The sequence below is a fragment of the Micromys minutus genome, assembly GCF_963924665.1.
Source record: "Micromys minutus genome assembly, chromosome: 2".
NCBI classification, from domain to species: Eukaryota; Metazoa; Chordata; class Mammalia; order Rodentia; family Muridae; genus Micromys; species Micromys minutus.
Window position 1 is genome coordinate 71635341 of NC_137971.1, and position 27687 is coordinate 71663027.

General features: G+C 52.8%; 1 protein-coding gene across 2 annotated transcripts; it reads right to left on the reverse strand.

Annotated features, from left to right (window-relative positions):
• Window positions 1-253: 253 nt before the first annotated feature.
• Window positions 254-27687, reverse strand: IL4R (interleukin 4 receptor). Of its 2 annotated transcripts, none has more exons than XM_080912828.1 (10): window positions 27619-27687; window positions 14121-14207; window positions 12535-12673; window positions 10729-10880; window positions 9848-9999; window positions 8455-8611; window positions 7119-7218; window positions 5305-5383; window positions 4830-4879; window positions 254-4490 (listed from the first exon to the last, which is right to left on the reverse strand). In XM_080912828.1, the coding sequence occupies exons 2-10, from the start codon at window positions 14188-14190 to the stop codon at window positions 2969-2971; spliced, it is 2421 nt and encodes an 806-aa protein (XP_080768954.1). In that variant the 5' UTR covers window positions 14191-14207; window positions 27619-27687; the 3' UTR covers window positions 254-2968. The 2 variants fall into 2 exon arrangements, with proteins under 2 accessions (XP_080768954.1, XP_080768955.1); XM_080912829.1 differs by lacking the exon at window positions 27619-27687 and adding an exon at window positions 23529-23622.

Consider the following 27687-nt stretch of genomic DNA (forward strand, 5'->3'; position numbering starts at 1 on the left):
GGCCACCAGGGGTCCTTGAAGGTGATGGCCACCTCCAGACACTAGGGTGTGGACAAGCCACACTGCAATTCTTTTTGCATGTTTTAAACATTTATTTTTGTGAGTACACTTCAGACACACCAGAAGAGGGCGCCAGATCCCATTACAGATGGTTGTGAGCCACCATGGAGTTGCTGGAAACTGAACTCAGGACCTCTGGAAGAGCAGTCAGTGCTCTTAACCACTGAGCCATCTCTCCAGCCCCCCCCCCCCACTGCAATTCTTTCCACAGCAGAAAGCCACTGAGGTAACCAGGCCATCCTCACCATGGTGGAAGGAATATCCTCAACCATGAGCCAAAACAGGCCTCTGCTGTAGGCTGCTTCTCTGGGTCACTTGCTAGTTGAGAAATGGAGCTATCACATGCGTGTCTCCGCGTGCCCCGATTCTCTCTCTGCAAACTTGAAATCAACACTTTGACTTGTGCTCATGATCTGAGAAAACTTAACTGCCTCTCAGGGAGAAGTTGCCTTGATAAATACTTAAACAGGATGAAGAGGTAGGACTAGTGAAGGTTGGAAATAACCGTGGGTAGCCTTAGCTAGTGAGTATGGGAGCCAGGAGGGCACAGGCTGGCCCCTTCGATGTTAAATGACTTCAGCAGGAGAATCTGGATGAAGCCAAGGCAGGAGGCACGGTCACAGTAGAGCGGGGAATCCCAAGTGCCTCGGGTCTGGTTACCAGAGGACACCCAGGAGATGGGAAGGGGGTGGTAATGGAGCCAACACTCCCACAGAGATCTTAGTAGCTTCCTGGTTTGCAATCCAGGGGGTGCAGGTGCAGGCAGTGCAAGGGGAGAGAAGACAGAGAAGGTGGAGAAATCCTGGGCGAATCCAGACATCTGAGCTTGAAGGTCAAGTGTCAGACTGGGAAGCTGGATTTTTCCAAAACAGGGTCTCACTATAAAAGCCTAACACTAGTCTTAAACTGCCTGGATCTCTACCATTGTTAAAGACAGGTCCCACCATGCCCAGTTGAAGGGTGTTTTTAGAGAGGAAGTTTGAAGGGCATTCTGGGAACAGTTTCGGGGGAGAGTCAGCTCATTCCTGTGGGAGGCATTTCCCTCCAGGATGCAGATATGAGCAGTGGGGATTTTCAAACCCAGACTTCTCCTTCAGCCAGGTGGGAGGGACACCCACGGGAGGCAGACCCTGGAAGGCTCCATTTCCTCTCCACTCCTGCTTAGGGGTGTGGTGAGACTGCTGGGAAGCTGGGTATAGTGACACACATCTGAAGTCCTAGCACGCAGTGATGTTAGAGGCCAGTGTGAGCCACAGAGAGACCTTGTCTTTTAAAACATTGTTCTGAGAAGTGGAAGTCTGAGGCTGGCTTCTTCTGGACCACCTCTAAGCAGGCAGACCGAAGGCATGCCAGTATCCAACTGCACACCACCCCTCGTGCCAGGACTCTCTCATCTCTGATGCTGTGACCACACCAGATCCTTGTGCCTTAAACTTCAGACACGAGCCATCTGCTGCACATTCCGAGTTCTTCCTGGCTTTTTTTTTTTTTTTTTTTTTTTTTTTTTTTTGCAAATACTACAGGCTCATCTCAAAGGTGTCCTCCTTCAAGCCTCCCTCAGTGACCTGTCTCTGGTCTTTCCTTCCAAACATCATATTCAAAATAGAGACTATGGAAGTTCTTGGCTGGCCTGGCAGGTTGCCACACCCCAACTCCGCTGCCTGAGATGTGGGGCGCACTGATGTCAATGCTTTGCCACATTCAGCAACACTTAGCAGCCAGTGCCACATCCTCCGTGTGCTAAGGAACATCCAACATCTTTAGCACTCTGCCTAAAGGTGAGAGAGGAGGACCCCTACCCCGGAAATGGCCCTCACTAAAGACTATGGGAGCTGGAGAAGGGTCCCTCACTCCCCTCCACCCCATTCCCGACTCATCCCTTTAAACCAAGCGCTGGGACCGCGTTCAGGCTCCCTCAGACTGCACACTTCAGCTGTCGAGCTCGGGCTGCCAGGTCTCTGTGAGCTACCGTAAAGCTTCCGTGGGCCTGGTGTGTGTGGGATAAAGAACTGACAAGATCGAGTCTTTATTGACGTAAAGCTCCCCATGACCTGTCCTGACCTCCTTGCATACATGCTACGTAGGGCCATGAGCAGACAGCGCTGAGCCTGCTCTTCCAGAACGCAGCCCGACGGCAGCCTGCCATCTGCCATCCCTACCACCTGGCCACCAACCAGAACCAGCCCCACAGTTCCCTTGTGGTCTTGCCTTGGCTGCCAACGGTTTTGTCCACTGGGACCTGCCACCCGGCAGCTGTGTTTGTTTACTGGGATACCCACTTCCTCATCCCAGGAGCCCTGGCTTCTGGTCACATGTGGGTAACTGGCAGTGACTTTGGGCAATCACTTTTGTGTTCTTCCCGCTTTCTACAACTGAGCCAAGCTGGGACAGCAGGCTCTGCCTCTAGTCCGAGCGAGTCCGAGCTGTTCAATGAACGGCCTTCTTGAGGCAGTATCTGCCCTCCCTTAACTTAAAATTTCCACTAGGGCCCCCAAGCCACTGCCTGGCCAGCTTTGAGTGTCTAGGCCCAGTTTCCAGCTGAGAGAGTCCAGCAGCTATGCCAGGCCTGCTGTGAGCCTTGGGCAACAGGTCTATTTGGTGGACAAAATGGACCCGAGCAGGTAGAGCACCAGCAGCTAGGACAGCCCAGGGCTTAGGAACGTCAGCACTGCCGTGGGACAAAGCACAGTAAGCCCCTGAATCCCTTGGGAGGGAGGTGAGCCCAGGACAGTGGTAGGGGAGACAGCCAGGCTCTGCGCTTCCAGGGTCAGGCCAAGTTCACATCTTCAGTTCACCATTCTTCCGATTTCTGGGAAACCGGCCAGCTGGGCTGTCTCCCAGGAAGCACGTCCCTGGCTTGGAGGAACCCTGGCCTCAGCGCAGAGCTCAGCAACAGTAGCACACTCACCTAAGAAACAGCAATGCCCAGGGCACCCACAGGCACCTCAGTAGTCTGGCTAGGAACAGAGTGAGCTGGGCCCTTGCCCTCCCCTGACACGTCTGAGGGTGTCCTGAGTGCTAAGGTGAGGTTGGCTTCTGGTGGCATTTCCCCGGGACGGCTTTCCGAGGCCCCCGAGAGGCTCCCCAGGGATGGTGACCTGTCATCATAGCAGCAGCCACAGCTAGGGCTGGGAACGACATGGATGTGGCCACCCTCCTCCTGGCTGTGGTGTTGCTTCAGGTGGCCACACAAGTGGCAAGTGAGGGACGAGTACACAATGCCAAGGCCCAGGTCATCCCCAAATGGCTTGGGCACCTGGTCTGCAGGGGGAGGGGCTTTCAAGCAGTCACCTCCTTTGAGCCCCAGCTCCAGACCAAGGCATTCTGGGGTGCTGTTGGGTGGAGCCGAGTTCAGAGGACTGGGTGGCAGCTCCACGTCCAGTCCGAAGGTGAATAAGGGCATGGAGCCAGGGGGCTGGTTAGGGACAGGGTTCTGGAAGGGTTTGTACCCTTCATGTCCACTGTCAGTCCCTGCTGCTGCTGTGCCCGTGTAGACGCCACTGCTGCCCAGAAGGCTCGAGAAAGCCTTGTAACCAGTGTCTCCAGAAGGCCCGACACAAGGCACCCCTGCGTCCTGGGCAGCGCCCTGTTTCACTGCCTGCACAAACTCCTTGTAGCCACTGGTAGGGACTGGGGTGGAGGCAGCTGTCCCGTGTTGTAGGACACTCATGTGCAGGATCTGCTCCCAGCTTTCCCCTTGCTGCGTTGGTGGCCCTGAAGAATGGGGGTCAACTGGGCTTGGAGGGTCCCCTTCTTCCAGATGTCCGGCCTGCTTCTGTTCGGAAGCCAGCTCTCCAGGATCTGGGGCCGGGCTGCAGAAGTCACTAAAGCTCCGGTAGGCAGGATTGTCTGCAATGACAAGCGGGGCCGGAGTGCAGGCCAGGTTAGGCTCACTCTGGGCTGGGCTGCCTGAAGGAGGGCCTGGGTGTGAAGGCTGCTGCCTTGTGACTGGGCACGTGGCCTCACTGGGCCCCGTGGGGAAGCAGGTCTGGGATGTAGAAGCTTGCCCACTTTCTGAAGGCAGAGAGGAACATGACTCTGCCAAGCTCGAGGGGCCAATGCCCCCATTCTCGGCCTCCAACAAGTCCGAAAACAGGTTCTCAGTGAGGCGGGCCATGATGTCGGCCTGACTCTCCTGGAAGCCACCTCCGCTGTTTGCAGGTGACATGCTCAGGTCCTGTTTGACCATCTCTTCTTCCTCCTCCTCCACATTCTGTGCCGGGGCCTCGAACAACTCCATACAACGCACCACACTGACACTAACATTCTCTGGCCAGAGGACGTTCCTGTTGACTTCCACAGGACACCAGCCTGCCTTTCCAGGGCTGGGGAGAGGCTTGGCTTTGGCAGCCTTCAGGGATTCTGCCTCCTTCTTCACTGTGTGCTCCAGCAAGCAGGGCAGCAGCTTGGTTAGACAAGTCTTCCAGCGCCTGCAGAAGCAAAGCTTAGGGTTCAGTTCTGCAACACTTGAAAAACTCCTAGTCATCCTTCAGAACCCTGCATGGAATCACCCTTTATCAATATTGGGGTGTTGCAGACATGGGATTCTGACTTTAAAAATCAACACTTGACCTGTTCTCACTGCAGAATGGAGACTCAGCCACCCACAATTGCTCCCTCACACCCGCCGTCACCCTTGGGGCCAGGAAGAGAGAAGTCAGCTGTGTGGGGGCCAGGGAAGGGGAATTGATGGCTACCAGCTGAGTATCTATCACATTCTCACACAAACCCACAGAACCTATGACCCAAGTTCAAGTTCAGACACATACCGGCACTTGGTTGACTCCTGGCTTCGGGTCTGCTTTTCCCACAGGGATACCTAAAATAGACAGCCAATCAGTGGGGTGCTGCCTGTCAGCCCAACCCAGCTACAAAAGGCTTGGTGTTTTCACAGACAACAGCCTTGCCTAAGACAGCTGAGATCCACAAAGGCCCCACAGAGCTCTGGGAGCCTCGGTCCCCCATACCCTGTCACCCGAGTAAAAGGACACCAGGGATGGCAAATGTCCTCAGATACTCCAGCTTGCCTGTGCCCTCCTTGACTTTGATCTGGCCATAGAACTCGCTGTGACTAGCAGAACATGGCAGAAACAATACGGGGCCCACATGGATATGGGCATGGGGTTTGCAAGCGTCCGCTGTGTAGCAACCCGTGCACCACCCTTCTTATCCCTGGCCGCTCGCTCCTCCAGCCACCCTACCCATGGCTGGGAGTCACACTATGAAACATCTGCACCCTCTTACCTGTGTGTCCTGAATGATGATGGCCACCAAGGGGCTACGTGCTGGGGTGGGAATCTGGTCCCACCATATCTTCTTAATCCTGAGGGTGGGAAGGAAGAGGGTTGGGCCCCGAAAGCTACAGTGGCCAAGGTGTCCTGGCAGGGCACCAAGGCTACACTGATTCCATTTTGGACGTGAGACAGTCTTGATACTAACTGTCACAGGAGCCCAGGGAGAGCGTGTTACCGGCAGGATTGCTTTGCAGACCTACGTTACGGCAGTCTCTGAGGAGGCCCCTGTGGCACAAGCAAAGACTCAAGCTGTGCAGCAAGGGTCCTGCTCCTCCGAGGGTCCCTTCTTGGGAGCGGGAGAAGCATTCTACCATTCTGGCTTTAACAGGCCTGAGAGGTCAGGGGCCATGGAGAAGCAGGCTTTCCCTTTCTTCCTGAACTGACTGGCCACTGTGGCTTTCACTCGACCAATCTTCCCATAGTATTTCCTGAGCACCTACTCTATGCATAGATCACTGTTCAAGGGCCACAGGGACTAAGCCAGAAAAAAAAGCCAAAGGAGAAGCCCCTGTGGGTGGCCTTCAAGAGGAGAAAGAAGCAAATGCAGAGATGATCACGTGACACTCATTTACCACGACAAGTGCCGATGAGCAAAGGCCACCAGGCATGGTGATCCGGAATTATCCTAGCCACTTAGGAGGCTGCACGGAGAGAGTCAAAGTTCCAGGGCTTCCTGAGCTGAAGTGAGTTGGAGACCAATCTGGATAACTTGGCAAGACCCCGTCTCCAGGTGAAAGTAAGCAGAAGGCTAGAGTAGAGAGCTCTGAGACCCTCTGGCATGCATGAGACCCTGGGTTCCAAAACAACTCAAAGCCAAACAAGAAGTGTTGAGAGGAAGGTAGGAGAGAGAAGCAGGGTTGAAGGTAGCAAGGGATAACCTGGGAAAGGTCAAGGGACAGAACACTCAGGGGACATGGCCAAGACTCCATGGGAAGAACATGCCATGTGTCTTTGAGAACTGTAAGCCACTGGGTGCGGGGACATCAGGTGGGAGAGGGCAACAGAACACAGAGAGACTCAGCGTCAGAGCAGCAGAGCTTAGCCCCGAGCGACTGACAACAGAGGATGTGGCCTTCCCTGCACTTAGCCAGGCACGGGCACTGCACAGCACCAGTCCGAAGCTACTTCTGATCTCATTTCTCAAAGAACGTGGAGCTGGACCTGAGATTCCAAGGTAGAACTCACCAGAAGTGAATCTTCCCTATCTACTAGCCCTGCCCAGGCTCCTCTGGATATCTTTTTCTGATGGTCACTGTGAGCCTATAGAGGAGCCCAGGTTATAGGGCAGCTGGCCAGCCACTTGCCTGCAAGTGCTCCCTGCCTGCAAGTGCTCCCTGCCTGCAAGTGCTCCCTGCCTGCAAGTGCTCCCTGCCTGCAAGTGTTCCCTGCCAGCAAGAGTCACAGCATCTGCTCAAATTCCTCTGCTCCCACCACATGCCCAGTGCCTGGGCCATACCATGGGCACTGAGAGGGACAGAGGGACAGCTCCATCTCTTCTACGCCAAAATCGACCCTTCTTTAGCCCCAAGCCAGCTTCTTCTCTCCAGAGCACGTGCCATTACTGCCCCCGACCTGGCCCTCTTTTCTCCAGAGCACAGCCACTGTGGTCAAGCCTCCAGCCACAGGCTGCCCTGCCCTGTGAGGCAGACTTCCAGCCTTTTCTCAGCCAGCACAGTGACCATGACCTCTGACAGTCAGGAGAGGGACCCACATCAGGTACTGCAGAAGAGCCAGCTAGAGGCACCCGCCAAAGCAGGAACTCACTTGATAATGCTGAAGTAACAGGACAGGCAAAACAACAGGATGCAGATGCAGGAGATGCTGACCCCCAGCGGGAGGCGCTGCAGCAGAGGCAGCTGGAAGTCTGCAAGGAGAAAAGGAGTCGTGAACTGGAAGGCCGCCCCGTGTCCTGTGCAGTCTGCACCCTCACTCAGGGTTCCCCGTCTCCCACTTGTCTCCCCAGCTCTCCCTCTAACACACCAAATCCTTATCACACCCGTCCTGGTCCCTGTCCTCACTGTCCCTGATCCAAGTCCAGATCACAACAGCTTGAAGTTGTCGCTCTTGTTTGACCAGAGCTCAGAGGTCAAGTGTACTGGAGGGTCCTTGAGTTCAAAGCCAGCCTCTACTAAGTCCTTGGTGTGTGACCCGAGATAAGTTGGTTGCTCCCTTGGGGGTTCTCGTCTGTTCAGCAGGGCTAGCTTTCCTCCCAGGCTAAGAGGACACATACTCAGTGCTAAAACAGGAATCTCTTCCTTGTTCACGGACTCTGAGATTTCTCTGAAACCGTCTCCCACCCTCTCCCCCACCCCTGCACTCTGCCTCCTTTCCTTCCTGGCATTTGCTTTCATCTAGATCCACCTGGTTTTTTGGTTTTTTTTTTTTTTTGTTGTTTTTGTTGTTGTTTATATTTGTGTTTTTAAGCGATTTTTAATCTTTTGTTCACGATGCATGTGAGGATGTGAGTGCAAGAGCGTGTGAGCCACACGCGTGTCCATCCTAGCCTTTCACACTGTTTCGGATGCTCTGTTTTCACCGTCTGGACAGGCTAGCTTCTCCTAATTTCTGTTAGGATTATGCATGTGTGCTACTGTGCTAGGCTTGTAAACTCAGGGCTTCATGGCACTGACCCATCTCCCGTGTTTCTGCTTTTGACATGACAGCTACACTGCTCCAGGATTCCCGAGAGCTCTCCTCACCACTGGAGCCCCGAGGTCATTCAGTCACAGACTGTCATGACTTGCTGGAAAAAAAAATGTGTGATGTATAACATGCCTGTTCCAGACAGGCCCTCCTCCTCCTCCTCCTCCTCAGCAGTACCACTGAGTCAACCTCACACAACCTTCCTCAGTCCTGACTATGTAGCTATTGCATGCTGGGTAGAAAGGGGGCTCAGTCAGTCTGTGGCACTGAACAGTGACAACCATGGAAACTGTGGGCCTATCTGTTACTTCGTTCCTCTGATCACTAGCCCACAGCCATTCGTGCATAGTTACAGGCATCCCAGGACCGAAAACCCCGAGGTCACCCAGAGGGAATTTCTGAACAGAGAATATCCACAGCTGTAGAGCTCCTCACGGCCCAACATCCCGATACTTACGGTTGTACCAAGTGATGCTGGGACTCCATTCACTCCAGATGCCAGCAAAGCTCTGGGATAAGACCCTCACACGTGCCCTGTAGTATACCCCTGACTTCAGGGTGTCGATCGGAAAGCTCAGCTCGGGCTTCAAGTAGGTCACATTGAAGACTCTGAACTGAAGAAAGACAAGGACGTATGAATGTAGACCCAGCAGGCATGTGTGTCAGCTCCCAGCCTGGCTGCTGCCCTGGGTGCTCCCTCGGTGCTGGAAATGGGATCATCCCCACAACCGTGCCACTGCTAAGAGGTAAATGAAATGGAGGTTGTCAGCTCCTCCCCTCCCCCGATTTCTCCAATGACTGCTATCAACCATTATCTGGACAAGTGGATTAAACTGGGTTTGAGCACATCATAAACCAAGACTAAACTGTATGAGCTTAAGTGACCTCGGAGGGGTCATCTTTCGGTTTCCAGTCATGCCACCAGTGGGAATGCTAGGAAGGAGGGGAAGGAAGACATGGATAGCAGGAAATGACTTCCACCTGTTTCTAAAGCGGGTAGCCATTACAGACACTTGCCTTTGTCTGTTTGATGACACCTGTGTAGAAATTTTGGGGTGAGGGGAGGAGGGTAGAGAGATTTTGTTTGTTATTGCTGTTGTTTGAAAGGGTCTAGTGAAGAACTTCCCATCCTCCTGCCTCGGTCTCCTGAGAGCTGTGGTTACAGGCACTGGCCACTGTACCCAGCTCAACTCCTTTCCCATCTGTGCACTGAGGACAGGTCACCATGAATAACACACAAGAGGAAATGTGACCAAGAGTGTGCCCAGTCTGAAGTGACTACCTTGCCACCCATAATCTCATGTGTCCCCTTACTGAGTTAGGATGGCAAGGATAAGACCTATTCCTGATGCTGTGGGTCCCTAGAGTGGAGCTATTATGAAATGGTGGCATGTGGTGTGAGAAAGGGGAGTCATGGGGACATGTTCTCAGGGACATGATGACAGTGGGTGTATGCTGGTGTGTGCCTGTCTCTGTCTCTATCTCTGTCTTCCTGCTCCCTGCTTCAGCACGCTTCTGCAATGAGGCTTGCCTCAACACCAGGCCCAGAGTAACGGGGCCACAAGACCACAGACTGATCTCCAGGAAACTATGCATTTAAACAGACATTTCCTCTTACAGCTGATTTTTCTCGGCACTTTGTCTTAATGATGGGACACTGGCCAACATGACTGTATAGTGCAAATGCCGGGCCAGGAAGGGTACAAACATGCCTGGGGCAGAGCCTAGGCACAAGCAACCTCTCTAGTTCACTATAACCCGCCCCCCAACAAGCTCCCTACTCCAAAGATGGAGCGTGCCTTCCCAGCCCTGTTCCCAGGCAATGGCGGGGATCCACAGTGCCCACTCACTTCCGCCGGGTTGTCCTCTCTGGAGATGTTGACCATGTAGATGAGGCCTTTGTGCAAGAAGTTGTTCGGTGGGTACGGGTTGCTCCATGCCAGAATCCGAACACTGGAGACATTGGTGTGGACTGTGAGGTCGCCTGGAGCGGGGGGCTTCACTGGAGAGGAAGGGCACTTAGTGAGGGGCTTGAGCCCTGAGATCTGTTATTAACATCTCCATCTTCTCAAACTCCTGACCCTCCTTCCTAGACTCCCGAATGCTGGGATTACAGGAGTGTGCCACCTCACCAGGCTCATCACTTCTGAAGTCATCTTACCCATAAGATCATGACAGCAGACAGTATGTTAAGGTCAATTTAATAATGATTTTAAACTCATTCGTGGGTTAATTCTAGTATTTTGTAGGTGCCCAGTGGTCTGAGCAGCAGTTCTAATGACAGACTGAAAACCATGAGACCCTGTCTCAGATATGTGGTCTTCAATTCTGCCTCTGGCACTGAGAAGCTGTGTGACCTAAGGCAAACTGCTTGCCTTCTCTGATCTTAAAATGAGAATAATCAGTCTCTTTTGAAAACTGAGGTTCAGATAAGTGATGTGATTTGCCCTTGGTCACACAGCATCAAATTCTTGCTTTCAATTCCTGTTCTAACCACACTTGCACCGAGATTTAGCTCAGTGGTAGAGCGTTTGCCTAGCATCTGGGAAGACCTGGGTTCCATCCTCAGGAATACAAACCATGTGGGAGCAAGCTTGCAGTAGGAAACGCTGTAGGGATTCTGGGAGAGTAAGGTCAGCCTTCCACACTCAGGGCATATGACAGACCAACAGCCGACCTGCAGTCAGTGTGTACCCCACCTCCCACACTAGAGCACCCAGATAGGCCTTACCATTATCACTGGGCTTGAAGGAACCTTGCCACAGCTGCTGCTGCTCAGCCCACAGTTCGAGCCCGTATGTGTCTGCTTTGACTGGCTCGTCTGTCTCCATGTGGCATACACACATGGTGCTTGCACTGTTCTTGGGGATGCATGTGAAGTTCCTGCAGACACGGACACTCTGTCAGGGAACCTCCGCCCATAGTTACCAGCACCCCCAGTATCCCCACAGCTTCCCAGGTTACCCCTGCCTGACAGGAAGGCCAGAGCAATCAGGACCAGGTGGGAAAATGACTTGGGGTTAGCATCTTGCTGGCCACGGACATTGCCCACCTCATTCCGGACACTTCTGGACGCAGCCATTCTGGCTGTAGTCCTTAGACCCATGACTTAGCTCACCCCAGGCTTGAGCATTAAGTAATTCATGTGTCCCAGCATCCCTTGGTTGACAGGGGGCTATGATAAGCCGTAGCACACCTCCCACATGCTCTTTCCCTGTACACGTCAGGATATAATTCTGCCAAAGGACCACCTAGACAGGCCAGCCACATAAACTCAGTTTCTATAAAATGCCAGACAGGAAGTTGAAGGCTTTTGAAAACAATATGGTTTCTGTCACTACAGCAAAACTGCTGGTGTAAGCCCCAAGGCAGTCCTAGACAAGACATAAATGAATGTAATGGTGTATGCTAATAAAACTTTATTCATACAAGCAGTAGTTTGCCTGCTGTGGTTGGGCACACCTTTAATTCCAGCACAGGTAGGGACAGGCAGATCTCGGTGAGTGTGAGCACAGCCTGGTCTACACAGAATGTTCCGAGACAGCCTGGTCTACATAGCATGTTCTAAAACAGCCAGGGATACATAGAGAGACCCTGTCTCGAAAGAAAAAAAAAAGGTGGCCAGTTGCCTTGGAAGGTGGCCAGTTGCCTTGGGGTCCATAGTTTGTCGGTGCCTGGTCTGTGCCAATGTGCAAAAGTCAATCTCACTTGCCTTGAGCCAATAGGAGGGGGAGGGTTACCTCACAGGCATAGGGCAGTGTCTGTGTGTCTCCCAGTACTACTGCGTGCTGACTCTGTGGACTTGGTTTAGACCTAGGCACAGTAGTCACAGAGCACCCAGATGCCAGGGAATTTCCCAGAGCCACCCCTGGATGCCATGTCTACATCTTCACAACAAATTCCTCACAGTCTTGTCTCAAAGCTAAGCTTGCTCGGGGTCACCAGTCAAACTGTTCCACGGTTCTGTCTAACATGTAGATCCTGAGGATTAAACTCAAGCCCTCTGATCCATGCCTTTATTGGCTGAGCCATCTTACCAACTATATTTGTAAATTTTTTATTTTTTGAGGCAGGATGTGGCTCTAGCCCTGGCTAACTTTAGATGCAAAAGTTAGAGAAGTGCTGGCCCAGTCCAACATTTACAGGACAGAGTGACAGGGATCCAGAGTCCCACAGTGTCCTCTGTATCCTGTGGGTGTTGGGAGGTGGGGGTGTAGAGGGCTGGTAGCAGAACTCAGGGTCATCCATCAGACAAGCACTCTACCACTGAGCTGTTCCCTCAGCCCTTTCACTTTTAATTTTGTGACAGAATCTCACTAAATGGCCCAGGTGGGCCTTGAACTTGTGATCCTCCTACCTCAGCATCTCACGTTGTAGATCTGCACTATCAAGCTTCGCTCAACTGTAGTATCACAAAGGATATGTTATCCCAGACCACCTCAAATACCACTCAGTTAGCTGCCGCAAGCAAATGACACAGCATATCCTGGCAAAGGCCTGGACAGACCTCTGGGCGCTGCCCCACTACCCTACTTACACTGAGAACTCAAAGAGCAGCCTGTAGTCCAGGCGAAGCTGAGAACTGCAGTCCACAGGGCTATCCAGCGCCCACTCACACGTAGAAGTGTTGATGTAGTCAGAGAAGCAGGTGGGTTCACCCAGGACCTTGATGCTCCCTGCAGACACAGGAGTCATGACCAGGGGCTCCTACCACCAAGGTCAGAGGGAGGCTAGTGCAAACAGGATCACGACATACATGCCTGTACATGTACATCACACACACACACACACACACACACACACACACACACACACACACCTGCAGAGGTGCCACTCTCTCTCAGAAGCACCCATCTTAAAGTACAGGAAAGAAGAGGTGATTCCCTATATTGTTGTCAACTGCCCAACATCTCCTTCCCCCACTGAGGCAAGAGACTGACTGTGTGTACTGCTCGGGCTCTTGCCCTTTGGTACCTAAGACTTGGCTTAGCCAACGGAAGAGCAGGAAGGAGGGACGGAGGAGGGGCAGGCACTTATCTATCAGCTCCTTGCCGGGAATTCAGGGTGTGTGTGTGTGTGTGTGTGTGTGTGTGTGTGTGTGTGTGTGTGTAACAGCCAGTGAGTGTGGAGGTTTGCTAAGTGTTGAGTGACTACTATTTGGGACCCTCAAGAGCTTTTTGACCCAAGCCCTACATGGCCACTGTCCAGACAAAGTCACAATACACATGCCAGTGGGCGTGGCCCACCATGCAGGAAGTGTTCAGACAGCAAACAAAACTCTGATCTCCTGACCCCTCTCCTCCAACAGCACCCTGGGCTTTCCCATCACACAGAATAGTCTGCCCTTGCCTGGGCTTGGGGGAGGATTTGTGTGTCCATTTGGTTTTTTGTTTGTTTTTTACAGTGTCTCCATAGCTACCTCAGTCTAGCCTCAGACTCATTATGTAACCCACGCTGGCCTCAAACTCACAAAATCCTCCTGCCTCAGTCTCCCAAGTGCTGGGCTGACAGGTATAAGCCACACCTGGCCACATGGATGAGAAACCTTCTAGTCAATTCCCATGTGTCTTCATGCTGACCTTCTAGATGGATCTGGAAACTCTTTCCAGATTTCTGAGGCAACCTGGGCTTCACTCAGTTCCTCTGATCAGACTCTGCAAGGTCATTCTGACTCAGTGACCCTGTGGTATGTCCTCCTACCCCATGCCAGGCAGGCTCTACCTGGGAGCCTCATCAGGAACGCCCCTGCAGACACTGCCTTCCTCCAAGCTGGCACCACCATCCCTTGTGCATCTGTTTTAAAGTGCAATGCCCCCTCTCTCTCCACCCCATCCCCCAAGCCCCCCTCCCTCAGTCCTGAGCTGTGTTTTTCCTACCACCTTTTGATAACCTTTGGTATATAAGTCAAATTATTTTCTACTCAATTCCCGGACAGCCTCAATTTCCAATTTGAATTAGTGTCAGTGAAAATAACTAGTTATGGTGATTTGTCACTTGCTGCTTCTGTCCTACCCCAACCCCCGACAATCCCCACAGTGGCTTTGTTCTGTTCTATGATGGACAGGAGTACCTTAACATGTCGTTAGTGGTTGATGAATGAATGAATGAGAGGTGGTGACTTACCAGATCTAGTCACCAACAGCAAAATCAAACAGCTCACGGAGGACAGGAACTTGGTGCAAAGCCACCCCATTTGGGACGCAAAGGTGCCTGCAGAAAGAAGGGTGGATAAGTGCTGATATGAGGTCAGTGGGGTCCACTGTGGCATGGCCTCCCTCCGTCATGTCTCTGTGCCCTCCCCACACAGAGCCAGAGGCCATGCCTTTCTTTGCCTGTCCCAGAAGAGCTGTAGCATACATTCACAAGTTCAATCCCTTCCACACCAGCTGTGAACCTGAGCAAGCTGTACCCAGTGCCTCAGTTTCCCTATCTGCTAAGTGGCCATCCAATAACAGCCCCATCTCAGAGGTGCTGGCAGCTTAAACAGACAGACAAATCCAGCAGGTTTGCCTGGTATGTGCCAGATCCTGGGTTCCACCCCCAGCATGCCAGAGGGAAGGAGGCAAGCTCAAAGTAGAAGGAAAGAAAAGAAACTGGAGGGAGGGGATAGCGGAGGGGAGAGAGAAGCTCTGCAAGAGGGAAGCTGTGTGCTATTCTCTGAGCGGCAGTGAGTCAGTCCTCAGTATCCCCCAACAGTGGGTCAGTCCCCAGTGTCCCCCAACAGTGGGTCAGTCCCCAGTGTCCCCCCCCCGTCTGGGTCTCTATCTCGAGGTTGAATCTAAATGTGTAGCCCCAGACCCATTTCGCCCCTGAGCAGCTATCAGCCCACACTGGGTTCTTCAGCCTCTGGAGTTCTGCCTCCTGCTGCATGGGCCTGTCAGAGCTGTAGAGAGGAAGCAAGGCACGAGGCGGACACCTAGTTATACACACATCCAGTCTGAGCTACCAGTGGCTCACGCCATCAACAACCCTGCCGGACACTGTCCTTGTGGTGCACTCAAGGCGGAGGCTACATCTGTACTGTCACCAAGTGTTTATTCCTAAGGAAACTGTCCTTCATGCACACACGTGTACCTGCAGCACTCCGGCTGTGACACGGCCCTCAAGTGATGCCACGCTGTGATACCGTGAGGATCGTGAGTTCAAGGCCAACCCGGGCTATACAGGGAGAGGCTGGAATGCAGCCCGTGGTAGCCAACCTGGTCCACCTGCATAAGGTCCTAGGCTCCCTCTCCAGCACCTCCAAAAGAACAGCGAGTGCAAACCCCGAGTCCTAGGTTATAGGAACTTGTCCAGCAAGCACGCACAGCCAAACATCAGAAGCCAGGTCCCTCTGCTTCTGAGCTCCAAGTACATTCCTCCGCTTCTAGAATTACAGCCAGAACCTAACAATGAAATAGAACGAGCCATGAAAATAACCCGTGCGCCTGTCAACATTGAATGTCAACAGCCTGTGTGACGCACTGAAGCCTGTCTAACCCGTGGTAAGGCCAAGAAAGGGCTTCGAGACGGATGGCGGAGCAATTGTTTAGGAACAGCGGTCTTCTCGGGTCTGAGTAACAGAATCGGAGACCCAGGCCTAGGGAGGTGACAGTGCCCAAGTGGAACCTGTGCATCTCTTGGAGATCTACCGTGGCCTGATGTCCTGGAGAGCCTCTGCTCTCTGGCGTTGTCAGTACTCACCGACACTATTAACACCCTGCTCAGTTCTCTTCTGATCACCTCCCCCTCCCCCAACTCTTCCTCCCCCTCCACTTAAACCAGCCTTATCAAGGAGGTACTATAGTTCCCTCAATTTCAGATGAAGGGACAAAGGCACAGAAAGGTTGAGTAACTTGCCTGGGGTTGCACAGCCATCGAAGCAGCCCTGGAATTTGAATTTGCTCTCATCGTGGAACCCCTGACTTTCTAGAAGCCTAAGTCCTTCATGTCTGAAGGGTCACTGACTCATGTGAGCATGGGTGCAAGGCAAACCCTCATGATCAAGGTAGACACACTTAAGTTTTCGTTCCATTTTAGGGGCTCTGAGATCCCAGCTGTGGACACAGTAGCAAAGACTCCTCGAATAGGGAATGACGTCCATCGAGGGTCTTTGATTGGCTCAGTTTCAAAAACTCATTCTGGAGCTGCAGGATGTCTTGGGCAGTTGATGTGGATGGGGCCAACCTCCGCACACTGCAGCCGGAGTCGCTCCTACATGAGGAACAAGGCCAGGTCCCATCACTGCCCTCAACAGCCCAGACCACACCAGCTCCACCTGGGGCCACACTCCTCAGAGCAGCCTACCTGACATGTCCAGACACCCAGAAGGAGCATGTTAGGAGACTGTGAACACTGCTCTTGAAATCATGTTAGAAATGGGTCATGAGGGTAGAAAGGGGGCCCAAGATGCTGGTGAAGGAGTCACATGTGAACTCCTGTGCTGAGTGATGTCCTGGGTCTCCACTGTGGCCCACATGCCTGTGTGACAAGGTCACAGAAGCGTAGACACAAGTAAGTGTCTAAGGAAATGGAGATGCTAAGAGTAGACCTGGGAACCAACAGGGCCAGTGCTCGCCTGAGTTGCTATACAGATGTGTAAGAAAGCAACACAGGGAGGAGCTGAGGAGATGGCTCAGCGCTTTTCACTACACAATTATACTTGCTACACAATTATAAGGACCCGAGTCCAGGTCTGGTACAGGGACGTGGGGGCAGGGAGCAGCAGCGGGGAGGAGCTAGGGGAAAACCTCCTCCCTGGAGCTCACTGGCCAGACGGTCTAGCTTAATGTGTGAGTTCAAGGATCAGTAAGAGACCCTGTCTCAAGAATATATATATATATAGATATAGATAGATAGATAGATAGATAGATAGATAGATAGATAGATAGATAGGCTGGAGAGACCACTCATCATTAAGAGAACAGAGGACCTGGGTTTGGTTCTCGGCACCCATATGGCAACTTACAACCTTCTGTGAGTCTAGTTCCAAGGGACCCAGCACTCTCCTTGGGCCTCCAACAACACCAGGCATGCATGAAGTACACAGACATAGAGGCAGGCAAAAGCTTCATACACAAAATATAAACAAATAAATCATTAAAAGATAGGGGAAGCCGTTCAATATCAACCTTTGGTCTCCATGCGCATGCGCGCGCGCTTACGAGAACACACACACACACACACACACACACACACACACACACACACACGGCAGGGAGAAACTGAGGGCTGAGGGGTCCTCTCTGATTCTCTATTATTTTTAAAACTGCATTACATTTTCAATTACTTAAAAATAAAATTTAAATTGAGAAGAAAAAAAACAAGCAAATTTCAAGCCCCTGTGACATGGCCTCTGAGACCCCACTCACCCTCCCAAGGCCCCACCAGCCTCCAGGGCCATCTGAGCAATGGCCACCAGCTCCCTTCTTGCTGACAGCCCAGAAAGACCCCATTGAGTCACATCTGGCTCTCCCCATGTGCTCTCCTTGTCTTGTCACCAGAGCTATCACCCGGCCTCAGCCTGGCACAGCCTCCACCCCAACATGGGAGGCTAAACAAAAATGTCTCTGGCTCCAGCATGGGTGGCAGAGAGAGAGAGAGAATGGAAAAAGAACGGGCTGGAAGATGTGGCCCTAAGTTCCATCCCCCTCCCCCACCTTGCAAAGGGAAAGAATAAAAACAAGATCGGAAGAAGCTGCCAACATACAAAACATAGTGTTAATTAATGCACAAAGACAGGCCAGTGTGACGCTGCTTTGAGAAAAACAAGCAAAGTATACAAGTGGTTTAACAAAGAAGTCGGGACAGAAGGAAGGTGTGGAACCCCCTTAGGACGCTCCTGGTTTAAGAAATGGAAGTGTAAGGGGTAACCTGTGGCCAGGCGTGGCAGTAAATGCCTGTAATTCCAGCATCTGGAGGGTGGAGTCAGGGGGATCCTAAATTCAAGGCCAGCCAGCACAACACAGCAAGACTCTCGATCCTTCCCTGAAGAAGGGACTGATCATTTCAATCATGCATTTGTCACCAGAGCTAAGGGTCTGTTCCCATGAGCGCTAATCATAAGAAGTCATGTTCACGTCTGTCCTTGTCATGACTTGGTCCCTAGTGCCCAGAACACGGCCTGGCATATTACGTTGTGGGTGTTCAGTAACTAACTGTTAGAGGGTGAGCGGTAAAAATTAGACAAGAACAAATTCAACAATCTAAACACAGACCTTTGACATCTGCCTACATAGCTGTACGTGACGGTGACAGGCTACCTTAGCTTACTTTGCAGACACCCTGCGAGCCAGGTGCCATCCATAGACAAGCACGCTGAAGCGCAGAATTGGTAGGATGCCTGCTGCGGTCCCAGAGCTAGAACGGGACCCACAATCTGTGGGCTTGACCACTGTGCCTCTTCCTGCAAATGCACTCCAAACACGGGGCAAACAGAAGTATGACAAGCTGCACATGCAGAGGAAGAAAGGCCAAGGGTAAAGGGGTGTGGTGGCTTCTAAAGCGACCGACCCAAGACTCCAGTCTAAGTCGGCCTCCCGACTTCAAGACAGCTGGGTTGGCTGGGAGCCAAGGACACACTGCTTCTAGGCAGCAGTCACTGGGGTTTCCCAGAAATGATGGCCACGTCAACAGCCCCACCTCAGACAGGGAGGCAGGGCAGGCCAGGGCCCCTATCTGTGTGCTGGCTCAGCCAAGGGAGAGGCTGGCACAGCCCGCGCCTGCTCCTATAGTGGAGCGAGAAGCCCATGGATGTTACCTGCCTCCCTGTGTACCGTTTCCCGTCAGAAGTACTTCAAGCCACCTACTGTATACCATCTACAGTTGGAAACACCGCTGTTCACATCCTTTACTGCTCTTCCTTCCAGGGGACTGAGCCCAAGTGCATGCTAAGCAAGCACTACATCTGAGGTATTGTCCACTCATGTGCGTGTGTGTGTGTGTGTGTGTGTGTGTGTGTGTGTGTGCATCATTTTGAGGCAGGGCCTTACTACATGGCCGAGTCTGGCTTTGAAGTTCATTCTGTAACCCAGGCACGCTTTGAAATTGGGATCCTTCTGGACCCTACTCTTGAGAGGTTACAGGCATGCGCCACCAGCTGGCTACACCCCGTTATCCTTTTAACAAACACCCGAGTGAGACAAGAAGATAGTGCCGAGTTTCAGGCAGACATGAGATTTTAGGGGTGATCCTGTGGCTGTGGCTCTGCAGGATCTAGGAGCCAGGGATGAATGTTAGGCCAGGTAGCAAGCCACGGCACCAGTGCCAGCAAAAGCCTCCGAGGCTCCCACCAGCGTGAAGAGATGATGGGGAGAGCTGAGGACCTCCCCAGTAGGAATTGCTAACACGAAGGCCAGCTGTGGAGGAACAGGTCTTTGACCTCAGAAGCAAGCAGAAGCAGGCAGGTCTCTGTGAGCCAAACAGGCTTTCAAAGCTCCCTGAGAAGGCAGCGCAGTTCCACGCCCATCACACAGATTCTGAAAACTCTCAAGGTGACTGAACCCACCAGGCATCAGCAAGGGCATCTTGGCTGTGCTGGGATGCAGGTGTGGTTGGCAAGAAGAGAGAGGCTGGCAGGCCCAGGTGATGGCACCACCTTCTACCAGTTGGGAGAGACCGGGGCAGTCTGCGGGCAGTGGGGAGCCATCTGGGATTCTAAAGAAGTGCAAGAAGCAGGCCCCATTGGAGGAGAAAGAGCGGGGCTATGATGCCTGGTGCAGAGGTGAGTGTCCTTGGGCACCCTGACACGGAAGAGCCAAGGGAATGTCATGAACTGTGAGCATGAATCACAGGCCCTAGGGCCAGAATGTTCTAGTGGTTTGGAGAGAGATGGAGAGTGCTGAGGAGAGAGGTGCTGAGGTCCAGGAAGACTGTGAGGACTAGGGCCTCTTCCAGAAGGGACGGGGCTATCCTGGGCTCCCTTTGTGGGCCAGGACTCTAAGGCCCTGAAGATGGAAACCATGGTGGGGACAGAGTTACCAAATGCAAGCATTACTTGACAGTTGTGAACACAAGGCAGACAACAGTGCCCTCGGGGAGGCCTTCATGTAGTTCCATGGGATCCCCGAAGCCCATTCTATGGAAAACTCTGGAAGCCCAAGAGAGCATCCAGATCCAGCTCCTTTCATCACCCACTCTGGCTGCGGACCCCTTTCCTCGTGAACTCTGGTGGCACCTCTGTGCCATGCTGGCCCTGCTGCATGGCAGCCCCCAGCAGCCAGGACCTCTGCATCACCAACACCCTGTGTGCACATGCACAGTGGGTGTAAAGGGTTTCCATGGAGACGTGTGGGTGCATGATGCCCCGTCCTCTTCTAGAACTTTCTGTCTCTGGCCAGCGAGCGGTGATGAAGCACCGCTGTGGTCATTACTTACTGTTCCAGAAACAGGATGCAAGGCTCCTGAACACTGATTAAATTCTGTCCAGTGTGGTCTGGATTCTGCTAGGCTCCTGCCAGAGATCTGCAGAAGCCCGCACCATGAACCCTGACAGAGAGGTTCTGAACCTGTCTAAGGATGCACAGCTGCTGACTGCTGAGCCTTCAACAGGCAACTTGTCTAGTGGTGACTGGGACTCTGTGCCCCTCCCCCACACCCACAGCAGGCGACACTGGGCATAATTAACTCCCCTGTGCAGACAGGCGTGGTGAGGCCAAAAGGCACACGTCTGCATTCTTCCTGCTGTCTCAACCCTGTATTGCTATGAGCCTGGCAGTGAGGGCCTCCCATGTGGGCAGGGACCCCAGAGTACCTAAGATCTAGGTCATGACTCTGGGGCAAAGTGCAGTTCCACCCCGACTGCCCCAGACCTGAAGGTTGAGGTCCTCTCAGAGTGCAGTGTCCTTCTCTGGGAAATGGGAACAGGTTTACTTGTCTCAGTGAGCAGTTTCACGAAAGCAAAGAAACTGACCATGGCCCGGGGACAGTTTGCAGAGCAGTGAGTAAGGTTTACTACCTCCACCCACTGAGAAAAGCCTAACCCCTTAGAACAAACAAACAAACAAACAAACATGATAGCAGGGCTAAGTCTCAGGGGCACAGGCTTCCTTCCCACTGTGGACTTAGAAGCACAGGACCTCCAGTTCCATAGAACACAGCATGGGGTAGGGGTGGGGCAAGAGTCTCAGGGTGAGAAGTCAGGACCATGTCCTGGGGAGATGGAGTGACCAGCTGTGGAGGTGCCAACTACATTACTAGCCAGAGCATTGTTTGCCGGGAGCTGACAAGAAAGGCCATGAGGGGAGTGCCCTGAAGCCAGCCACAGGGACATCCCGAGACAGGAGTTCGAGGCCAGCCTAAACCTTATGGTGACAGTGATCTCATAGAAATGAGCAAAGTGAAGAAAAACAAACAGTTCTCCAGGGTCAGGCTACAAAGACCACACAGCAAAGTGCTTGGCCTGTGGGGTTCCTAGAACCCTTTAGTGTTGTCTAGGTCCCTCGAGCATTCATACAGGTCTCTTACACTGTACAGCCACCCCACCGTGCCTGAGAACCCCAGGCTCCCCGTACTAACCTAAGAGCCCACCCAGAACAGCAGTAGGCTCTCTACATCTGTAAAGAGCACTGCCTAGCCTGTGCCTGACCCTGTGCCCAACAATAAAGAAATAACTAATAAATAATTAAATTAAGCTTGTGGTCCCCATGTGGCCACCATCATTAGCTGGTATCCAGTGGGTAAGAGCAGACCTGAGATGCTAGGAGACCCCAGAAAGAGGAAAAGAACGGTAGAAGGGGTCCCTGCTCCAGAATTGGCCCCACCAGGGAGAGTCCACCCTCTTTGTTGCTATGACTACCACCATATCCCAATACTGGATTCCACTGTGATGGGATGGGAGGTGGGGATGAGAGGTGGGTTGGAGATGCTTCCTCACCTGCTCATCCAAGAGCCAGAGAAGATTCTAGAATGTCTACAGCCCTCACTACTATCTTCCATGCTGGGAGGAGGAGGAGCCAAACTGTTGTCCTCATCGGCCTACATCCCCCGCCACCCAGGTCTCCAAGTACACCCTGGGCAGTCCCACTCGCTAGGTCACTTACACTGTCCCCTTCACTTCCCACTCTCCTTCCCAGCACAGTCCTCACCACTGCCACCCCACCACCCTGGGCGATGCCACTCCCACTTCAGTCTGCCTTCCACAGTCTACCCAGCCTTTCCCCTCCTGCTTCCTGAGCTTTGCTAGTTCTGTGCTAATTCTCCCCCAAGGTCTCTCAAGGTTCACATGTCTTCCACAAGAGGAGGCCGCCAGACTGAGTGATGTGCTGTTTCACAGCATTCATCCTGGTCAGGTGCTTTTCCGAGACAGGGCCTGTGCCTGGGCCAGCTTCCCTGTCTGAGATTCCAGCCAAGGAGCCTGAGGATGAACATATGTTCAGTGGGTGTGTGATGTCTGACTTCTTCAGGACCGTCTTTACTCCCCTGTAATGCTAGGGACCTGACCCCGGCCCATAAGCACACACTGGAGGCAAGTGTTCTACCATTGAGGTACAACCCTACCACAGACAGGCAGGGCAAGCCGTACCCCACTGTTGACCAGCAAAGCAACATGCTTAGGATCCTGCTTCCTGAGCACAGTGGAGTGCTAGTCTCCTAGAAGCAAAGTGACATGAAGTCACTGGGGGTGGGGTGGGGCAAGCAGAGACTGGCAGAGAATAGGACAGTTAAAATGTGACAGGGAGGAATCCAGGTTGATTCACACAGAGGGAGGGAAGATGACAGCGCAAAGTCTGCGGTGCCCGCTTGCTGACATCTAACTACTCTGCTTCAAAAGCTAGGATAAGACCCAGAGGAACTGAAGAAGAGTGTTGAGCTGGGGTGTCTGTGTGGGGGTGGGGCAGAGCCAGTGGGCTCGCACTGACAGCTGCATTGTCTAGGACTTCGCTCTCAATAAAACACACACTTTTAAAAAAATACAGGTTCACTTGCTATGCCATCCAGGTTGGCCTCGAACTCAGGCTCCTCCTGCCTCAGCCTATCAAGTTCTAGGATTACAGGTGTGTGTGTGTGTGGTGAACTTCAGCTACACCTCTCGTTGGTGCTGGGGATGGCTCAGTAGTTCAAGTGCTTACGATGCAAACATGAGGACTGAAGTCTGGATCCCCAGGACCCATGTAAATGCTGGGTGGATGTAGCGACCCACCTATAATCCTAACACAAGGAACGCAGAGACGGGGTATCTACAAGTCAAGCTGGCTTGGGAGACTAACACTGCTAACTCTGGGGAATAAGCCTGCCTGTGCATACAAGTTGGGTGACCATTGAGGATTTCAGATTCCAGCTGTTATGCGTGGATGTACGAAAAAAATCATTTTTGAAAGAGCAACACATTCTCTACCACTGAGACAAGCCACATGTGCCTACCACAACAGCCTGAACGGCCATAGAATCCAGCGACAGAGATAACAGAAAATTCCACCCACCTCAAAAATAAACCACACACCACTTCCAAAAGCTCCCATGGCAGACATAAGAAATGAGCAACTCCCTGGCAGTGACAGCACAGAGTCACCAGAAGCATACTGGCAAACAAGAAAGACTGAAAACAACTGTTACCTCGACGAGGACATTTCAGATGAGACGACACGCTGAAGAGAAAGACGGGAGGCTTCCTCAGGTCAACCACTGCAAATGCCAAACGGTCTCCCAAACTATGGCTGCAGACAGCACGGGATATGATACACTCCAGAAATATACGAGGAGCCCAAAGTCTTCCTTGGCTCTAACAGGACCCCAGTCAAGTCAAGTCTGAAGCCCGACTGAACTCCAAAGTCACCATAGGTAGAGGGAACACCTAAGAATAACTGTAGCCGAACAGCCTGACCTGGAGGACCTCTGGGCTGGAGTGGAGCAATGGCTAGTACCTCCGGGCGGGGGATGGGGGAACGAGCTAAGGCCAGGAACATAGGTTCCCAAAAAGGCAGTCCCAGAGATCATCCGCAGAGTGAGCACAGAGTAGGATCTTGCTGTCCCAGAGGCAAGTGGATAAGAGACCGGGGCTCTGGGTTTGGGAGGACACCCAACCCACCGCCACGGCCGTGGATCTCCTCCTCCCATGGTCTCACTTCCTCTTTTGAAAAGGCAGACACCCCTCTGACTACCCTAGGAAACCTCAGGCCGCCCAAGTTCTCCAAAACAGACCTGTGAATGATGCTTCCCAGATCCAGCCAAGACAATCTTTTAGACTCTCCTCTTCAGTCAGGGAGCTTGGGCGGGAGCTAAGCATGTAGGCATGTGGGTGACCGGTGGTGTCAGAGTGTCGCCTGGCAGGTCTCTACACTAGCCTCTTTTCTTCCTTGGGGATAGGAGTTCAAACCAACAAACACTTGGCTCCTTATGTACTTGACCCTCCCTTCCTCACTCTCTGGGACTGTGAGGAAGGGCTCATTAACAACAGTCTGCCAATCGGCATGGAGGCTGGCAGTGTTCACAAGTCTACTGGGCAGAGCAGAGAGGTGATCTTAGTCGTAGGGGGTGGTGGCTCACCTTGTGACCTAATTTCATTCTTTGTAACCAATGGTGACGATGGGAGGCTTGACATGTGACCTTAAATAAGTGACTGGATTTCTCTGTCACTTCATGTAGAAAACTGGAGTGTCCTACAGCCCTCGCCTCCCAGGGCTTAAACAAACTCAGATAATACAGGTATCAGGCACTGCCCAACCCCCTGACTCCTGCTCCTCGCTGCTCCCTCAGTCCCAACCAACCCCACTGCTTCCTTGCCGTGGGCAAAACACCAGGAGTTCCCTCGCCTGGAGCCTTTGCATCGGCTCTCTCTACTTGTGGTCTCAACGCCAAGGCTAACTCCTTGGAGTCACCTTCTCCTCAGGACTGTCAGCCTCCTGAGGACCTCTACTGCTGTGTCATTCATGCTTTTGACCCTGGCCTACACTGGTTGGCACCCAACACCCGAGTATTGCCATTCATTCTATAACTACTTCTGCGGGACCTTCCCACAAACCTCATGAAACTCAAGTCCCTCGGCTGGGGCCCCACTTTAAGCTCCGTCGTCTCCAGGAGGCTGTGGGCCCCAGAGGCAGCGTGAATCAGTGGTGGCAGCACCTGGAACTGCTTCACATCAGTGCTTCTTAGAAAGACCGCTTAAGAGACTGCACCGTACCCGCAGCACGCAGGCTTCAGGAAGCCCTGGGTCACCACCCCACGAGGCTCCTACTAACCTTGTGTTCCTCCCTGTCCTGGTCCCGTCACTGACTGGTGGTGCCCGTGAAACCCCAGGTGCTTAGACACACTATCTCACCTCATTGTATAAGATGCTAATTCATGACCCAGCAGGGTCAATCGATTGCAAGGGTGGCCTCCAGCATGACCCTGGCCACTCTTCAGGACAGCGAGCCTGGCTGTGAATGTGGTGAGAGATCAAATACCTCATCTTTGGCCTGATGCAGCACCTGGCACTCCTAGTCTCTCAGAGCAAGAAGCGATAGGGGCAGCTTGGAAAAGCAGTGCCATCCTAAGTGGGAGGAGATACCAAGTGCCCTGCCCTTCCATGAGCAATGGTTTAGGACAGCCATTTCATGAACATTCTCATCCCAGGCAGCCCTGACTAACGGGAGGTGTGGGGATGTGGAGTGGTTTTCTTGAGATCACACAGATTTGAACCTGGAACCCCATCTTCAGTTCTGCCCTCATCCCCCTGCCTCAGGCTCTGAGAACCAGAGCAATGGATTCTGATCCGCGCTGGGTATCTGAACCTGGGTCACTTCAAGTCTGTGCACACCCAGGCAAGCCTCACGCAGATGAAAATCCAGCCAGACATAGCTAGGCTGGTCTCAGAGGCTGAACCGGAGGAATGCTCAACAGGGTCCTGTCACGGCAGGCGCAGTCACAGTGCAGCCCCTGCCTCTGTCACTCCCTGATAAAGGACCCCTAGCAAAGGTCACTGAACACACCCCTGGTTGTCAGTGTTCTTGAAATGAATCCTTGGGGATAACAATAAAGATTTGTTCATCTAACAATCCTGTGTGCCTACTGCCCCTAGGTGTAGTTTTGAATAGGGCATACATGACTCCACAGACCCTCACTACAATGCTTGAGTGTTCTCAGAACTTTAGGTCAGAGACCGAGCTTAGAACACATAAGCAACAAATGAAGCCTTTACTGGGTCAGGAGCTCTGGCTTCCAACCTCCAAGCCTCGCTTCCCATGTAGACCTCCTGTGCCATGGGGACCATGTAAGTTTCTCTTTACACATGCCAAGTGTGAATGTGTGCCCCAGCTAGGTCCCTGCCCCAGGTCCCAAAGGCAGAAAAGTAGGGTGTGGTGTGAATGAGCCAGAGCACTCTCTTCTTTCACCCCCAAGTGTGGCAGTAGTCATTGTGCCTGCCTAAAGGACACCCTCCCTGGCCACCTGGCCTTCCTCAGTCTAAGATGGCAGTGCCATCCCAGATACTGCAGGCTCACAGATGGTTGCAACCCTGCCCAATTACCAGTGTGGTCATTTGTGCAGCTCACTTGGGTTTCCCCATCTGTACCCTGAAGATCCAGGAGTGGGGCCAGGACTAGGAATCTGTCCCGTGACTTCCCCGTGAGCCCCACAGCAGGGAATCCAGGGGCTCCTGCGGCACTGTCTAACTTTCCACATATCTAGCCCCTCTATGATAGCTAGGTGACATACTGAGCTGTCCTACCTTCTAGCCTTTGCCCATGCTGTACCCACAGTTCAGCATGCCTTCTCTTGTCTCTGTCCCACACCCCAAACTGACTCAGGGGTTCCACTGACCTAGAAAGAGGTGTCTGTTTGCCCATTATACTCCCTGGTGTGTGTGTGTGTGTGTGTGTGTGTGAGAGAGAGAGAGAGAGAGAGAGAGAGAGAGAGAGAGAGAAGAGAGAAGAGAGAGAAGAGAGAGAGAGAGAGATAGATAGATAGAGAGAGAGAGAAGAGAGTGAAGAGAGAGAAGAGAGAGAAGAGAGAGAGAGAGAGAGAGAGAGAGAGAGAGAGAGAGAGAGAGAGAGAGATTCCCTCAGTCAGAGGGCATAGCCTAAAACAGAAAGCAGATCACAGATGAGCTGGAGAACAATGACATGGTGGGCACCTCCTGTCTCGGCCTCAATGTCCCTGTAAGCGGTCATGACGCCTCTGGCTGATTCCTAGAGGTCTTACCAGGACTGTGGAATCTCATTACTCTCTTCTGGCCAAATATTTCCTCAAGTTTCAATTTCTCCATTAGACTACAGAATGGGACAAATGCCCCAGAAAATGCCCGATGACTCTCAAAAGACTACCTGTAAGGGGAAGGACTCAGTGAGCCTCACACCTCCCAAAGGGCTGGAGAAGGGCAGGGCCCAGGAGTGCTGGTTTGGGGACAGACTGAAACACAGACTTATACAACGTCCAGTTTGCCACAATAAATACTCAGGTTCCTGGGTTACTGAACCGGAACCTGGGAGGAGCCTGGTAGTCTCGGCTTCTAGAAGATCCCTGGACCGTCTTTGTGGGGACCGCCAAGGCTGCCTGAGTTCCAGCGCGTGAGCTGTCCACTTGCTCGACCCGCGCCCGACGGCAGCCGACCCTTGCCGAGAGAGGAGCCCCACGCCCACCCGAGGATCCGTAGGCTCTGGTTCCAGCCCAGATCGGTTCCTTAGCCACCACTGGCCGGTCCCCAGCCTTCCCCACCGCCCGTTCCTACCTGTGCGTTCAGGCTCCACGCGCCGCGCGGGGCTTTCCTGCGCGAAGGACCTCGCCCCGCTTCCTACGC

Excerpts from the sequence above, each read along its gene's own strand:
- IL4R (XM_080912828.1), bottom strand. The coding sequence starts at position 14,190 with ATGGGGTGGCTTTGCACCAAGTTCCTGTCCTCCGTGAGCTGTTTGATT. Across the intron at positions 12,674-14,120 it reads GCTGTTGGTGACTAGATCTG|GGAGCATCAAGGTCCTGGGT; the intron begins GTAAGTCACCAC and ends CTGTGTCTGCAG. Across the intron at positions 7,219-8,454 it reads CAGCATCACTTGGTACAACC|ACTTCCAGCTGCCTCTGCTG; the intron begins GTAAGTATCGGG and ends TTCTCCTTGCAG.